At 44.1% G+C, this 17,424-nt stretch overlaps 1 protein-coding gene across 3 annotated transcripts in view; it reads right to left on the minus strand.

Annotated features, from left to right (window-relative positions):
• The window catches only part of Sgpp2 (sphingosine-1-phosphate phosphatase 2), a 111,777-nt gene that overhangs the window by 28,022 nt on the left and 66,331 nt on the right, over window positions 1-17,424 (minus strand). For 2 of the 3 annotated variants that reach the window (XM_050161041.1, XM_050161042.1), the window contains 2 exons: window positions 5,919-6,098; window positions 1,171-1,260 (listed from right to left, as the gene is read on the minus strand). In XM_050161041.1, the coding sequence (XP_050016998.1) occupies window positions 1,171-1,260; window positions 5,919-6,098 (270 nt within the window). Of the gene's footprint in view, window positions 1-1,170; window positions 1,261-5,918; window positions 6,099-10,209; window positions 10,298-17,424 lie in introns of those variants that run through there. The other variant, XM_050161043.1, reaches the window with a different exon arrangement.

Genomic DNA, 17,424 nt, shown 5'->3' on the forward strand with positions numbered 1-17,424 from the left:
GGGGGGGGAGAAGGGTGGAAGGAGGGGGAGGGAAATGGGAGGCTGGGAGGAGGCGGAAACTTTTTTTTTCCTTTTCTCAATAAAAAAAAAAAGAAGATGGGGTTTGGGTTGCTGAAGAGAGAGCCATAAGGGTTCATTTCTGAACCTGCTTCTTGCCTAGCCTCTCTCTGACTCCTGCTATGTTGGGGTGGAGTGGGGTAGACAAGTCCCATCCACGCGCCTCTGCCTCCATGAATCCCCTGTCTGTCCTGCTGCAGTGGAATGTGCTCTTCCAAATCATGAGGCAAAAGAAATACTTTCTTCCTTCAGTTATTTCAGTAAGATAGTCTTCCAGTAAAATATATTTTACCCAGGTGGCATTATTTTAATACGTTTTGTTCTGTTTCCAAACAGAACCTCATGTACCCCAGGCCTGCCTGGAACTCACTATGTATCTACGACTAACCTCAAGAGCCTGTCTTTGTCACTAAAGTGCTGAGATTGTAGGTGTGTTCTGCCAAGTCTGGCTTTGTCTTACTACTTCCTTTCTTAGTCTGCTTTCCCTTCCCTTCCTTTCCTCCCCTTCCCTCTTTCTGAGACTTTCCATAATGGTTGATTGATTTTTGATTTTGCAGTACTAGGAACTGGTGAATCTGTGTTGTTGGCATGGCCAAGTCAGGGACCCCAATGCCTTAGACCCATGGAAACTGCAAAGCCTTCCTGTGATGTTGACAGTGTGTGTAGAAACAAGAAACTACAGCTCCCCAACCCCACCTAGTGAAACTGGTCCCTTCCAGAGACCCCCCACAGAGACTAATTCTTCCTCATTGTGGGCACAGGATAAAAGTGCTGAGTGTAGTAGAGGCCTCCATCAGGGTGAGCACAGCTCACCTGATCTCAACTTTCTCTAGGGTTGTCTGTCATTTCAGAGTCTTTCATTTCTTCATCCCCCCACTGCCCCATCTAACAAGCCTGCAGGACACTGCAAGCTCCAGCACCCTTTTTACTTTTCACTCTGAGATAGCATTCCTCTGTTCCATAGACCTTGGGATCCTCCTGGCTCAGATTCCTGAGTAGCTTGGATTCTAGCTATACAACCCATGAGCTAAGTTCTTAAGTAAGCCGCTGAAGAACACATAGACACTCAGACCAAATGCAGTTCAGTCAGGAGGCCTGTCACCACAGCCTTACCAGGACCGTGTGCATCCCGGTGTAGAGTCTGCTGAGACACACCAACGTTGAGAACACCACAGCCATCGTCAGGCCCAAAACAAAAGGATACTGCAGAGGAAAAGAGAAAATAAGATTAGATCACGTTCAGATGAATGCTACTCTCTCTCTCTCTCTCTCTCTCTCTCTCTCTCTCTCTCTCTCTCTCCCTATCTATGTGTTATCTATCTCTATCTATCTATCTATCTATCTATCTATCTATCTATCTATCATCTATCTATCTATCTATCTATCTATCTATCTATCATCATCATCATCATCATTATCTATCATCCATCTATCTATCTATCTATCTATCTATCTATCTATCTATCTATCTATCTATCATCTATCTCTATCTCTCTGTATGTCTTTTTACTATGGATTAAATTTAGAGCCAAGTAGGTATTCTACAACTAACCTTTGTTTATTTGATTAAGTCTCTAAATTACTAGTGGTCCAGCTTGAACCGGTGATTTTTCTCTTGTGATGGCTCCTGAGTAGCCAAGACTCTGCCAGAATGAACTGATTTGATGTCATAGCAGTGAATGGGGTTTATTGTACATAATTGCTAGTCTAAATTTTGTTTTCCCTAGACCAGCAATCTAATCATCACATTTTAAAATCAGGCCAGGTAAGAAAAAAATGCCTAGAAATACAGTTCTGGGGAAAGTTCCCCAGCCTATAAACATGTAAATAATACACAGAAGAACTGGGGCTGGCCCTTTTCATGGAAAACTTTTCTTTCACTATTTATTTATTTATTTTACCATTTAGCAAATATATTGACTATCAGAATCTGAGTTATCACCTACATCCTGATGACCAACCCTATGGCCACACAGAGTGCTCCTTATACTTCAGGCTTCCTAAGGAGGGCAGCCCAGTGAGGTACTGGTGGAGCCTGATGCCTACAAAGGACTTCCTCAGGGGACACAGAAAGTAGGACCCACAGGGAGTGGTATACCTCAGACACATTTATGGATACTACGTTGTCAATGGTACTTAGCCAAGTATACAGTGGTGTGCCATGTTCCCATCCAACCCAGCTTGCCCAGGTTTAGCAGAGAGGTGAGTCATTGTGAATGGACTCAGGGAGTGGTTAGAGACAGCTACAGGCGAGTGCAGGATTGGAACTTTTCCCAGTTTTACTTCGTTTATCATCACTCTTGATCTTATAAACAATAAAGGTCACCAACCCATTCCTGTTCAAATATCCTGGTAAGCCTGGATAGAGGGAGGTTTTCTGGGGACGCAGAAAGTCTTGGAAACATCATGGCAGGACCCAAACCACCTGCAACCAACCGGGGAAAGCCACTGAACATTTGGCACATCACAGAGTCTGCCAGGTTGTTTTAAATCAGAGCCGGATACATCAACAACTTGACTAGGAAGTAAGATAGATGGCCGGCACTGTAGAGTCTGAGGACCCAGCAAAAAACTCCTCCTTTTGAGAAGCCCCAGAAATCATGGGCTGAAGAAGGGGCCCACAGACGTCACAGCATCAGTCCAGCAGCTGCTGAATTGGGTGTCAGCAGGTGGGCAGGAAGAATAGTTACAGGAGTCTGGCTAAGCCTGAGCCACAAAAGGAATGGATACAGTTAGAACCAGGACATGGACATATAATATACCTGCTTTGACCACTAGCAGGCTGTTCTGTAGCAGTAGGAATAGATACACCAGCATCTGCAGCAGACACAGCACTGATCTGCCCAGTCTAGGTCTTCACATGACCCTAGAATGTAGTAAGTTCCGTATCAGTCCTGTTGTGTAACGGTGATGCCTGAGTAGATGGCCATGATGGTAAGTCATGGCCACACTGGATTTTATTTTGTTTTATTTTTAATTAATTAATTAATTTATTTATTTATTATTTATACAGTGTTCTGTCTGCATGCCAGAAGAGGAAACCAGATCAAATTATAGATGGTTGTGAGCCACCATATGGTTGTTGGGAATTGAAGTCAGGACCTCTGGAACAGCAGCCAGTGCTCTTAACCACTGAGCCACCTTTCCAGCCCCCACACTGGATTTTAACACAGGATACTTTCCTGTTAGTCATGACATCTGAGTCTTACAACAGAAGCCAGAGAGAGGTACACAAAGTCACACAGCCAGTGGCTCAGTCGGAACCAGGAGCCATGATCTTCTGTTCTTTTCCAGGTAACACTGAGTCCAGTAACACTAGCTGAAAACATTATCTTTTTCAAAGAATATGTTTTTGAGACAAGATCTTACGAGGTAGCCCAGGCTGGTCTTAAACATGATCCTCCTACCTCAGTTTCCTCAGTGTTGGGATTATAAATGTTTGTACCCCAACTGGCAGTTTCTCTTTAAAGATTTTTCATTGACTTAGTTTCAAATTTGCATCAGAAAGTATTTAAAGTGAATAGGTTTATGCATTCAGATATAAGTGTCAATGCACACATAAATAAGTAAATCCACATTTAAAGTTATTTGGGAGTAAATAGACCCAAGTAGCTGAGTGTATTTATCATGAAAAGCTAAGTAGGAAAGATATGACACCTCAGGCCTTAGGGTGACTATGACATCATATGAGCCAGAAGGAACATCTTAACTGGGTAGTTTGTCAGGCTTCTAGGCAAGATGGCGGCCTAGAGGCCATGTCAAAATGACTTAGGTTTGTACAATGGAAACAAAGGGAACGGGGATATTTTGAAGCGAGTGTTCAAATTGTTATTGCTCTCTTTCTGGAGCCATCTTCTCCTCCTAGTAGATTAGAATGGCATTCAATTTGGCAAACTGGAGTGTGTTTGATTGAAAGTGAGACCCCAGCCCTCTAACACCCCTATATCCAAGGAGTCAGAGATGAATGATTGGAAATGTCACTCCAGTCCCTGGCCCAGACTCCAAATCCCAGCCTACCAAGCACTGATCCCTCCCTGGAGAGGGTCAGGACCACTCCTCAGGCTATTTAGGCTCATGCCAGAAAAAGGAACATGTGGTCTCCGGGGTTTGTGTGGGCTCCTCTTCCCACCATGTTGTCTTGGTCCACCAGAGAGTGCTGCATTTATTAAACATGGGCATTTTAATTTGGTCTGATCTGGTTTAATTGGAGTTATTTGTGTCGGCGGAATGGCTTTTCTTAAGATTAAACAAAATAGAGTGTACTTTGGTTTCAATATAAAATACTTCACCAAGTGAATGTTTAGTCATTGTAGTCTGGCACTATTTAATGTAAATTTCAGTGATGTAAAGTTTGAGAGGAGTTCCCCAATGGATGAAGGTCACTTACGCACGCTTTTAAAGATAGAATCTCTGTCTTCCCCATGCCTCCTGTCCATCAGGATGTGAAAACCCTCCATTGCCATACATTCCTGCCACTGTGATGGTCTGTGTTGATCTCTGCCCTAAACGACAGCACATTTGCAACAGATCTCTCTGTGCACTGAGAACACTCTTCACACCGGGCTAGGCCTGGGTCTGCTGTGTCCTACTGGGCAGTGGAGTATATGTGAAACCCAGCTCAAAAGTCAGCATGAACTCAGACAGTTCTGGAGATGCCCGATATATGTGGGTCTTGGCGTGGCATTTTAATAAGTTACAACACAGTGTTAAACGAGTAGCTGGATACATTCCTAATGAGTATCCTTGTCTCATTGAGGAAATGGATCTATGTCCATTATTAGGTCAGGAAGAAGACTGGAGGAAGAGCTGAGACCCGATCCAGTCCTGACTTCTTCTAATCATGCTGTTGGAATGAAGAACCCTGGAATATGGAGCCGCTGGGCATATCTGGGGGAAAGAGCAGGGTGGCCCACTGTTGCCCTTTAGCTATGAGACCACCAGATTTGATGAAATATAAAACTCCCAACAGCTAGTAAGTATAATTTATGAAATTAAACTCTAAGTTAAAGCAACATGTCTCCATAACAGAAAAAAACCCTTCCTAGCAGCAATCAAGTAACTTTGAAAAGGTCTTACTATAATTATCATCTAAACAGATATTATATGGAATGCTTCTATTTTCAACATTTATTAATCTCCTGTCATTTATATGGTTCTGAAAAAGAAAGTCATCATTTCTAATAACTGGTCCCTAACCAGGGGCAGAGTCATCCTTGGGAGGTAATTTGGGGTACCAACTCTCTTCTGCCCCAGGTCAGGAGAGTCTGGCAGAGGGATTTGGTGGGATCATCTTTGCCCTGGGGGATCATTTATGAGGATCATAAATCCTTTGTGTCTGTTGCAAATCTGTCTAAGCAACAGCTGAGGTAAACAGTTCGTGTGGAGATGACGACAGGCAGACCTCACCCTGCTCTCCATTCTGGGGCCCGTACTCACTCAAAGGGATAATCTGATTTGGGCACTAAATTAGACGGTTCCTTTATGAAGAAATTATCAACGTCCCTGTAGGTTCCAGACTCCCTCATTTTTACCTCCTAAATCTTTTTTTTTAATTTTAAATATTGTGAAAACATTATAGTTCCAAGAATCATAACAATAGTATATCAATATACATATTCAACTCATCCAAATCATTATTAGGCATTTCTAAAATATTGATATGGGTAAGTCCTAAATCTAATGAAAAATTTATTTACATATTACACAGGCAAGATTCCATTTTACATGCTTCAAGGTCCCTCCTAAATCTTAACTGTCCCTCAAAGCAGCTATCTGAGACATTCTGAACTGCTTCCTGCTCAGCTTCCTCGTTCTACCATTAGAGTGAGTGTTGGGGGACTATGAATGGGGACCCAGCTTACCTGGTACCTGTCCATGCTAGAGATGAGGAGGGTGAAGGAAATGGCAGTGGCCGCCATGGCATGGGTGGATGGCATCCCATATTCTGCAACCACTCTCTTCTCAAGTTTCACGACGGGTGGGGATGACGGCCGGGGCCACTTCAGGATGTCCTTGGCCACCTGGCCAATGTACATCACCAACTGTAAAACCAAAGGTCTGAGATAAATATAACCCAATAAGGATAATAACTATACCTCTAAACATCTGTTATCTGAAGTTTCTAGTCTGCTGCCTGGAGTCACCTTCTCTCTGCCCCAAACTCACTGGGGATATTTTGTAGGGCGCTGGTGATCCAGATTCGGGTCTCCACACGTACAGCAAGCACTTTGTCAACCGTGTCCTCCCTGCAGCCTCTTAAGCTTATACCTAACGAACACGTTAGTAGCATGTGTGTGTGTGTCAGGTGCTAATCTCAGCCAAGCAGTGAGTCTTCAGAATCCACGTTTTAAGAATTGGTCTGGACCAGAGTGACCCTGTACTCAAGTCAGACAACAACCGTGTAACCTTTAAATGCTCTCACTGCAACCATCTTCTGAACAATCAGATGGTTTTCAGATGTAACCACAAAAGGAACTGTTCTCATAAAATATTTTGCTAAGTTTTTTTTTTTCAAATGTTGGGAAGATGCCAGACATAATTAAATTTCATTTAGAAAACTAAAAAATAAACAGTGTGGTATGTTGAAACTGATAACAATGTCAAGTCAACCTAGAATTTGGTCAAAGATTTTGTTTTTCCTCCACGAGGCCATTGAATGAAGAAATTTTCCTCATTGTTTTAGAACATTTTTTTTGTATTGGATATATTCATTTTATATGTGTAAGTGTTTTGCTTGCATGTATATGTCTGTACTATGTGCTTGACGATTGCAAAGTTCAGAAAAGGGCATCAGAGTCCCTGAAAGTAGAGTTACTGATGGTTGTGAGCTGCCCAGGGCGCTGTGAACAGAACCCAGGTCCTCCGCAGGAGCAGCAAGTGCACTAACTGCTGGACCATTTATCCAGCCCTCACACAATCTTTGTTTTGAATTCTAAGCATAAGATAGAAACCAGGGTTTGCTGTTCATGCTTTCTAAAAGTGGGTGAATGAGGCTGTTAACCACAGGCTCATTTGTTTTGTCAAAGAGCTTATATGGGTATTCCATGATCTATGAAAGGGAGCGTAAGAGCAACATGGCTACCCAAGCCCAGTCTTTGCAATTCAACCCATTGTCTGAGGGTTGGTAGAGACTGTGCCACTGGAAGTGGGCCCGTCTCTGCACCTTTCCTTTCCTTTCCTTTCCTTTCCTTTCCTTTCCTTTCCTTTCCTTTCCTTTCCTTTCCTTTCCTTTCCTTTCCTTTCCTTTCCTCTCCTCTCCTCTCCTCTCCTCTCCTCTCCTCTCCTCTCCTCTCCTCTCCTCCCCTCCCCTCTCCTCTCCTGTCCTTCTCTCCTTTCTTCCCTTTCTTTTTCTGTCCCTTCATTTCTCCGTTCTTTCCTCCATCCCCTTCTCCATTCCTCCTATCTGAGGTGTTCTGCCTGTCTCCCCCCATCCCTCCCCTTCTGGCCTTTGTCAGTGCAGGAGCTCAGGACCTCCTTCTGACATAAGACTTTCCTACACAGGCCAGTGTGTCAATGGCTTTAGTCATGAACCTTCTTATCACAACTATGGCAATACTCTTATGAAGGACTATCTCAAAATTATTTGGATTCCCAGGAATTTCCACCTTCTGGTGCTTTCTTTCCACACTTCAAGTGGCAGGTTAATCTGGAGCTGTATCCCCCACAGGAGTGACTGGGTTAATGCTCAGCAAAGGTCAAGGTGTGTAGCAAGCCAAATCCTTAGGCTGTGAAGCCTCAGGGACAATCACTCTGAATTTCATCACTGTGATTTCCAATGGGCTTTGAAACAGCCTCTTAACCATCCCTTCTTACCAAACTGCCTCCTGGAGACCCCCTCTTTTCATGGTCCCACCTCCCTTCTGGGAACCTGTAAGACTACATCCAGCTTTTATCCGGGGAGATGGCAAACACTACCACTACCGAGAAATTCTCAGAAGCTTCTCGAATACACCCCAGCTCTGCCCCTTCCTCACAACCAATGTAAACAAAATATCATAGGCATAAATGACAAATTCTACCTCCCTTAAAGCACTGGAAACGCTCACAGACAGGAAGCCTTAAAATCACAACTTCAAGAGAGATTGGGTAACCCTCACATGAACCAAATTTAATTCTCTTGAAGTTCCCAAGTCCCTTTGACTTCATTTCTATTTTCCTTTCTGTGTTCAAAGGAGGCTTAGGAGGACAATTGTTCTTCACTTAAAAAAGGCATTGCCACACCTACACATTATTTCCAATTAAAAAAAAAATCCAAATAAAAATGGCAACAGTAACAGCTTTCTTTAAGCAAGAGGAAACAGACCTACAATCTCCAAGACACACAGGAAGGGCTGACTCACAGAGTAGAGTTCAGTCTCAGCAACCGCTAAGTATAACAATCTGCAGTCAGCGTGGCCTTGAGTAGGAAAAGACTGCACAGTCTCACCAAACACTTAAAAACAAACAAACAAATGGAAACCTTAACAAAAAGTTATCCAAAGAGCTCCTGAGGGTGCACACTCTAGTGAGTGTCCTGTCAGGAACTGATGGCTGTGGGGTCTAGTGGGAAGAAGTCAGGTCATTTGGTTGAGCTTTTCTCTTTCTTGTTGCTTTCCGGCCATCACGAGGTGAGCACATTCCTCTACCAACATATACTGCCTCACCCATTACAAGGCCTAAACAACGGGGTTTATAGATTTCAAACTTTCAAAACTGTGAGCCGGGATAAATCTACCCTCTGCATAAGCTGCTTTTCTCGGATCTTTTGTAACAGCAACACAGAGCTAACCCCAACAGTACACGCAGAAAGACGCTTGGGTCCGGAGACCCTAGGGCTGAGGATGAAGGGAAACAGCTTGATTAAGAGGAGTGAAGGGAAAAAGGTGTGTAGGTTGCAGGACAGGATGAGCAAAGGCTTGGGTAAGGGGCAGTGCGAGAGTGGTGGGAGTTACTGGGAGGTGGAACCACTGAGCTGAACAAATGAGGCGCACCAGCCTACATCAGCTGGAATGGCTAAGACAAACGGAACCAGACCCATCAGGCAGTGGCAGGTCTAAGACATTCTGGAGCTCGGCCTACGCACTGAGGAAATCCAAAAGCACAGCCACTCTGGAAAAGTCCAGCAGTTTCCGAGGATGTTAAGCATACTTTGATCATGTGATCCAGCCACACCACCTTAGACATTTTCTCCTGACCAGTGAGACCATGTGTCACACGAAGGTTTGCATATGCATGTTCATTGCAGGTATTTTTTTAAATAGTAGTCCCAAGATAGAAACAGCTCAGCTTCCGCCAGAAGGTGAGTAAAATGTGGTGTCATCATGCGACTGAATGCTAAGGAAAAGCAAAAACCTGTGCTGTTGACAGATAGAGACGAAGCTTAGAACAACGCTGCAGAATGGAGCACTAGACAATGCCAGTGGCACAGCCAAATGCTATTTATATAAAATTCTTAAAAATAGACCTACATGCCTAACAGGTCCATCCCTTTGATACCAAGGGTACAGCTAGGGTGGGGATCTCAGGAATGGTTGGAGGGAGAGCAATTAAGAAGGTACTGCAGAATCCAGTACCATGCAGGCCAGCAGTGAAAAGAGATTTGAAAAATATTTTGTGTTGATTTTTCTTTTTCATAATGTAAGAGTACTGAGTAGGCTTGTAACCATCAGGAGAACGACAACGAGGGAGAAACCGTGGTAGTAATACAGAAGAAAGGAACTGAAGGAATAGGACCCTAGAGCCTACCACGTATTGTGGAAGTGCTTTTCGGGATGAGAAGAATTAGCCACTAGCTCTCAGCATCAGTGGATGCTCTCCAGGTTAGCTGTGACCACAGGTACCACTAGCATGGAGAGGGGGAAAAACTGGGGAGACTAACTGCTTTCTGATAAACAGAACTATACCACTTGGTGAAAACTGGTTTTAGGTGACCCTTGAGTTTCCACCAGGTAAAAAGACTATTGCAACACTCTAGTCTGTGTTGAAATAAGAGCGGCGGGGCTGCGGCCCCAGCACCCCAGCTGCCTGCTAGCTTATGCTCAAAATAACAACACACAAACTGTATTCATTTAAACACTGCTTGGCCCATTTCTATCTAGCCTCTTCTCGGCTAATTCTCGCACCTGGACTAGCCCATTTCTAATAATGCGTGTAAGCACCCCAAGGTGCACTTACCAGGAAGATTCTAGCCTACGTCCATCCTGGGTCGGAGCTGCCTGGGAGAGCAGAGCCTGGCGTCTCTGCTCCAGAGAGCAGAGCTATTGGGTCTGACCTCACTTCCTCTTCCTCCCAGCATCCTCTTCTGTTTACTCCACCCACCTATGTTCTAACCAATAAAATGGGCCAAGCCAGTTTCTTTATTAGCCAATGACCTTCCTCCATCAAGTCTGAAGCCTCTGATAGACAAATGAATACTAAATATATTTCAAAACACAATTCAAACATGCACCAGTATTTCCAAGGCTGTTCCCATGGGTATGAACTGAAGGAAGGATGGGTTCTGGCTTATTTGAGCTTTCTCAAGGTTTCTCACTTGGGGCAAATGCTGTTCGTTGGATCTGTGGCTTCTCCATGACACTTTTGTGCTCCAGGAATGGCACTTGGCATGCTTGTTATCCCCTAAACAGAAGAGCAGGCTCAGAGGCTCATCCACCCTATGAAGTATTTTCTTGTAGACATGCCTAAGCAATGACAGCATTTTATGTGATTCAAGGCAAACTAAGCTTAAAAGAACACATGTGTAGTTGGCTCTGTACCCTGTAGTTAGTATCTAAAAGGTGTTATTAAGCTGTTTTGACAGCTAGACCCAAAAGACAAACATACTGTATGATTCTCTTCATACAAATGTCCAGAACAGATAAGTGCAGAGACAGAAAGTGGGTTAGTGGTCACCTAGGACATGGAGGCCAGATGTCTGAAATCAGAAGTCAGCGGATCCACGCGCACTCTGAGGCTTGGGCAGGGTTCTTTCTTTGCCTCTTCCAGTTTCTGGTGGCTGTGAGCACTTCTTGATGCGCTCATTGCAATCCCTGAATCGGGGGTCTCATTACTTCCTCCTCTTCTGCCCCTCTGAGGATACCTGTTGGTCTGGCCCAACTGGAGGATCTAAGATGAACGTCCCAAGATCCTCCTCTTTCTTATGTCCATCAGAACCCTCTTCCCTAAAAGGTAATACTCACATGTTCTGGGTTTAGGATTTGGACATGTGTTTTGGGAGACTCGTATTCAACCGCTATATTCAGTAAGCCGTTGGTGGATTACTAAGAGAAAGACATTATACTGGTGGGAAATAATATGCAGAACAAAATAGACATGGTCCTTTTTCCCACAGAGCAAGTGAACTCATATGGCCAAAGGATGCCTGGCTTTACTGCATTTTATGGGTTTAATTCAAAGCATTATGCTTTACAAAAACAGAGTCCAGGGATCTGGCTCCATGGTAGAGAGTTTACCAGTCATGTTCCATGGATTTGGTTCCCAGCACTGAAAAACACAAATGGAGGTGGTGTAGCTGACAGAACTGAGGGAGGAAACGTTGAGTCTGAGACTTCAAATGTTCAACATCACATGTCATTCATTGTACATTAAATTAGAAGTGAGACGCAGTTATGTACATGTTAGAGTGGCCAAAGTCCAAAAACCTGACAATACCACATGCTGGCAAGGATATGGAGTGAAAGAAACACCATTCTTCAATGGTGGGAAAGCAAAATAGTGAATGCACTTAGGGAGACCATTTAAAATTTTATTTTTACAAAGTTAAACATCCAAGTTTGGGAATCATACTTGGCCTTTATTCAAATGAGTAGGAAAATTTATATATGTATATAAAAACTTTACACACAAGAAGCTCTATTCATAGTAACCAAAACTTAGGAACAAATGAGATGTTTTTTAGAATATATGTACATATGTACATATATACATACATAGTGATACATTCCAAGAATGAAATATTTTTCAGCACTCGAGGGAAACGAGTGATCCAGCCCTGTAAGGTATGGAGCAACCTTAGATGCATATTACTAAGTAAAAGAAGCTAGTCTAAAAAGGCCACACACATGTGGTTCTAACTATATTACATTCAGGAAAGAGCCAAACTGTGAAGACCGTAGAAAGATCCATGGTTGCTGGGGGTAGAGAGATGGAAAGACGAGCGGGCAGAGCAGAGTCTTTTATGGCAGTGAGACCGTTCTGTTGGATACTCTGATGATAAATGTGTGTCACTGTGGACTGGTCACAGCCCAAGGAATACAAACCAACAGGAGTGACGCTTAATGTCAACCATTAACTTTGGGTGACGGTGTGGGATGTTCTCAGTGGGATCAGAGGGCATAGGACAACGTCGCAATTTTTGCCCAGTTTTATTGTCCACTTAAAACTGACCTAAAAACTTAAAGTCTATTTAAAATCAGAAGACAGCGATTTCTCCACTTATGCCCCAGTTAAAGGGTCTAATGATTAACCCAGCAGAGCTCACCATGAAGAAAGGATGTCTCTCTGCATTGTTGGAGGCCCTCCTTCCTAAAGGGATCCAATTAACTGCCACCATTTATCCTGTTCCTTTGGGATATGGCCCTAAAGGCCTGGCCACAAAGGCAAAAATCCAGGAGGCGGCAACACAGGAAGCAATTTCCAATCACTAATGGCTTCGGCAGCCTAGCTAGGTCAGGTTTCATTTCATGCTGTTTTGAGATGAGCAGGGGGTTGATAGGGTTAGATGGCAGGTATTAACGTTTTTCTTCTAGTTTCTATTTATTTATTTTTTTGCTTGCTTACTATCTCTGTTTTGGGTATGTAGTGTATACAATGGGTGGGGGTATGTGTGTACGCGTGGAAGCCAGAGGTCAATGCTGGTGTTTTCCTCAGTTGCTCTCATTTTATTTTTCAAGGCAGGATCACTCACTAAATCTGGAGCTCACACTTCCCTCTACACTGGCTATCTGGCCCCCAGGATCTTCCTATCTCTCTTCAGATCCAGCACTGGGGTCAGAGGCAGGCACCACCCCCAGCTTTTATGCAGGTGCCAAGGACTGAGCTCAGGTCCCTGAGCAAGCGTGACAAGCGTTGTATTACTGTGCGCAGGCTGTGCCCCGCTCTCAGTTAGTCCACACCTGGGGAAAGACAGGATTTTTGGGATGTCCCTTGCCCCGAGAGACCAGTTTGCAATCAGCTTTTGGTTTCAGTTTTAAGGACAGATAGTAACTATGTGCCTGGATACACCTGCAAACCCTACCATCTGCCTGGCACCAACTATGTGGCACAGATTGATAGATGATTATTTCCTGGGAGACAGTGGGGGGCACATGGACATATTAAAACCACATCACAGGAGCCTTGCCCAAGAACGTATTGGACACACAAGACTGAAGAAAGGGTATAACTCCCTTACTTGATCCTATAGACAGGTGAGCATCCACCCCTGTGATGGTAACAGTCCCACCAACCTGTCATTGGACACAACTGACCAACAGGTAAAGGACTCCCAACACTCCCAGAGGTCACAGCTCAGCTCAGTTTCTGGTCTACTCAACTGCTGCTCCGTTTGCCTGCCCGGACCTGCTGTCCATCCGTCTGCCCGTTCTGTCTTGGGACCAGGAGCTGCCTGCCACCTCACTGATTGCCTCAACCCTGCATTCTCACTCCGGCCTGGCTCCACAGCAGTCTGACTTCCAGAGGCAGCTGCTCTCCAGCGGCTGGTTTGGGGTCCTTTCCTTGTCAGCACAGGCTCCATCTATGTTCCTATCGCATTGCTTCCAGAATCACTTGGAACTTCTGCAGTCTAATTTTTGACGCACGTTCTGTAACTCAGATATGTGTGCATGCATATGTGTGTGTTTGTGTGTGTGTGTACATATGCATGTACATGTGTGTTTACAATGTGGTGTGGTATGAGAGTTGATTTTAGTAATTAATATTGGAATAAAGGAACCTGTGTTCACCTTGGCTGGATTACCAGGGAAAGTGGGATTATCAGGCAAATTGCTGCCTTTAAACTACTGACATTATGGAAGGACACACATGACATTTATCTTTTTTTCCTAGTATAGCACACTCATGACTATCATCCCACTGAGCCTGCTCCTCTCCCCAGCCCTTAACCTATGTAGTTACTTCACTTAGCCTGCAACATGATTGAAGCACAGGTGGACAGATGTGCTCAGACCAATGGCAGCCCACTAGACCAACTCTCTCAGTGTGAACCTCGTCCTCATACCGTAAAAGAGCATCCAACGTACACCTGTCCTAGAAAGTTGAGCTTATAAGGAGCTGGGAGAGAAGCTGACTCTCTTTCTCCTAGCGTGCCAGCCTTCTCTTTATTAGCACCCCAAAGGACAACTCTACCACGTCAAACACATCCCCCTTAGTGTGACTTGATTTTTCATCGAAGTGTGAATAAAGCAGAAATTGTTTAGAAAGCAGAGGATTCCTGAAACTGCTATGTTAGGAGCAAAGCAGCTACAGAGCTCTCTGAAGGCGGAGCTACACATTCACATCTTTCCTGCTGTCCCAGCCTGTCCTTCCCACAGAGGACTCCCAGCCCCATGTGGGGGTGAAGTCAAAGCAGCTGCAGGGTTGGAGGGAGAACCCAGAGGCCTTTCCAAATGACACCTGCACACACATACACACACACACGCACACGCACACATGCACACACATGCACACATGCATGCACATACACACACACAGACATCTTGACAAACCCTAACATATTTCTTCTTTCTGGCGATGCCCAGTGCCTTTTTTATCATGGGGGCATCACAGCCAAGGATTCACGGTTAAACAGAAGGGCTAGCAGCTGTCCTCACATCAAGACTTTGCCATATCACTCATCAAATGTTGGCGACCAGAGAATGGAGTTAGCCTAGAAGCACAGTTTTCCCATTCGTTTATACCTATTGTGTTTCTCAGTGTGCAGGTGTATGTGTGTATGTGTGCGTGTGTGCACGTGTGCACAAGAATGTGTGCATGTGTCCATAGAGGCAAGATATCAATGACTATCTTCTCCATTGCTCTCCATCTTGGTTCTGATTGGTCTCTTAATCGTTATTTGGCAGGACTAGCTGGCTAGCAAGCCCAGGGATTCACCTTTCTCAGCATCCTTAAGCTAGGATGATGACAGGCATGTGCTGCCGTGCCCATCTGCTTATGTGGATGTCAGCATCTGAGTTCAGGTCCTTGGGCTTCTACAGGAAGCACTTCTGTCCAATGAATCACCTCACTGGTCTCTCTCTCCCACTTCTTTTTGTGGGAGTGGGGTGTGAGACAGGGTCTCTTACATAGTTCCCTGTCCAGGAACTCACTATGTAGACCAGGCTAGCCTCAAACTCAGAGATATCTTTCTGCCTCTGCTTCCCGAGTGCTGAAATTAAAGGTATGCACCGCCACAAAGGGCTCCGTTTCATTTCTTAATGCATCAGAATCAAGCTCGTTACTGACATAGATCACAAGTCGGTGATCAGTCAGTCCTAGGAGTCATGCAACACATATTAAAGCAAAACCATATGGAAGCAAACCCCTTTCAAAGGAGCAAACATCCAGCACCAGCAAAACCCCGAAGACTGTAAGTATGCATGTTAGGACACTGGCTACATAAATCATGCACATTTAAACATAATTAGAGCTAAATGAGAAAACCAAGATGCTGTGAGAAGATACTTAGCTTCTATTTGCATATTTTAAGATGATTTACATATAAATGTGTGTAGACATGGGGGAAAATGGATGATAAATCTGAAGGGGCTTAGATGGAGTTCTGGGATGGCAAAGAGGCATGCTTTGCATGGTGTATCTTGTGGGTTATTAGAGATTTTTGTGAACATAATAATTCCTGCCTTCCCCAAGCAGCCAAGTTCATTCTTGGTCATCAAGGAGTAAGAACGGCATAACTACTAGCTATCTGGTGTTGTCAAGCCTGGCTTGACAAACTTTTAAGTGGCCTATGTACAGATCTCAGATGGAGTTCTTGTGGGCCTCCTACCAATCTTGCTGAGGAGGTTTTTCTCATGAGTTCCAAGTTCACTCGACTCAATGCAGTTGTTCATAAAACCTCTTCCTAGATTCTTCCCCAGCCATGAGACTCATGTTGATGTTCCCTTATCATTGCTCTTTAAATTGGTGGAACACTTAGTGAAACATTTATGAAACCATGGTCTTTTATGCGTGTGCGAGTGCATACTTGTGCATGTGTGAGTTGTCCATGCATAAGCTTGTAGAGACCAGAGATCAAAGTCCTGTGTCTTTTTCTATCTCAGTCTTTCAAGACACAACCTCTCACTAAACTTGAAACTTGAGGCCAGCAAGCTCCAGGGGTCTACCTTTATCCTCCAGGGTTGGGGTTATCATCACATTACCCCATGCTTGGCTTTGCACTTGTTCAGCAAGCACTTATCTGTTTAGCTATCTCCCAGACCACTGTTAGTTCCTATATGCAATGTGATCAATCGAAGATGTATATATTTAAACTAAAAAAAGTGAAATACCTTGCAGACTAAGCATTTGGGAATCACAGTTGTATGTTTACAATTATACAGTTACCTATGATGATAGGTAACTTATCTTTACATGTGATCGTGTCTGGTGTACAGATATTTTACCTCTCAACCCCTACAGCAAGCCCAGGAAATGAAAGAATAAATGCAAGCAAGCAGGAAATGTGCACACATTGCACACTAGCCAAGTTCTTGTTCTCTGAAATCTGATGCTCAGGAGATGGAGAGGATCTTTTAAATTTTTTGTTATTAAAACTCATGCAATTAGATGGGCGGCTGAGGCAAAAGGGTTATGTCTGAGGCCAGCCTCACACGTAATGAGATAGGATTCAAAAGCCAAACATTCATGCTACCTGCTATCTGACGTTCAGAATCCACATAGAATCCAATGGGACCCAGGGAAATCTCTGTTTCATTGTGAAGACAGAAAATATTTGTCTTTAAGAAGATGGTCAGAAAAATAGATGCCCCCTTCCAACACAAGCACCAACGTCTCAATTCCTTCACAAAATAAGAAAACAATTCTGTAGGCTAAATTACTGGAGGTTTTGTAAGATGGCTCAGATTTTCTGGGGATTGGGGCAGAAGTAGTTGGGAAAAGCATGAATATCATCAAATGGGGTTCCAGATCAATGTATCTTAGAACAGGTCTAGCTCCCAAGGTTGTCTAGTCTTGAATTATCTCGAGACAAGGGGAGATGCACTGGATTTCCCTCTATTGTGCTTTTGCATCTCCTGGTGAGAAGGGAGGTCCACTCAGTCTTGTGATTCCATCAACAAGAGCCTGACTTTGGGCTAAAGTCATTGACAGAGAGCCCTAGTATTCTGGCCAGCCATCAACGGTCCTTGTACACTTGATCAAATATGTCTTTTAAGCTCACCTTCTATAAAGATATAT

The sequence above is a fragment of the Alexandromys fortis genome, unplaced genomic scaffold (genome assembly GCF_014885135.2).
Source record: "Alexandromys fortis isolate MF-2015 unplaced genomic scaffold, M_Fortis_MF-2015_v1.1 scaffold_98, whole genome shotgun sequence".
NCBI classification, from domain to species: Eukaryota; Metazoa; Chordata; class Mammalia; order Rodentia; family Cricetidae; genus Alexandromys; species Alexandromys fortis.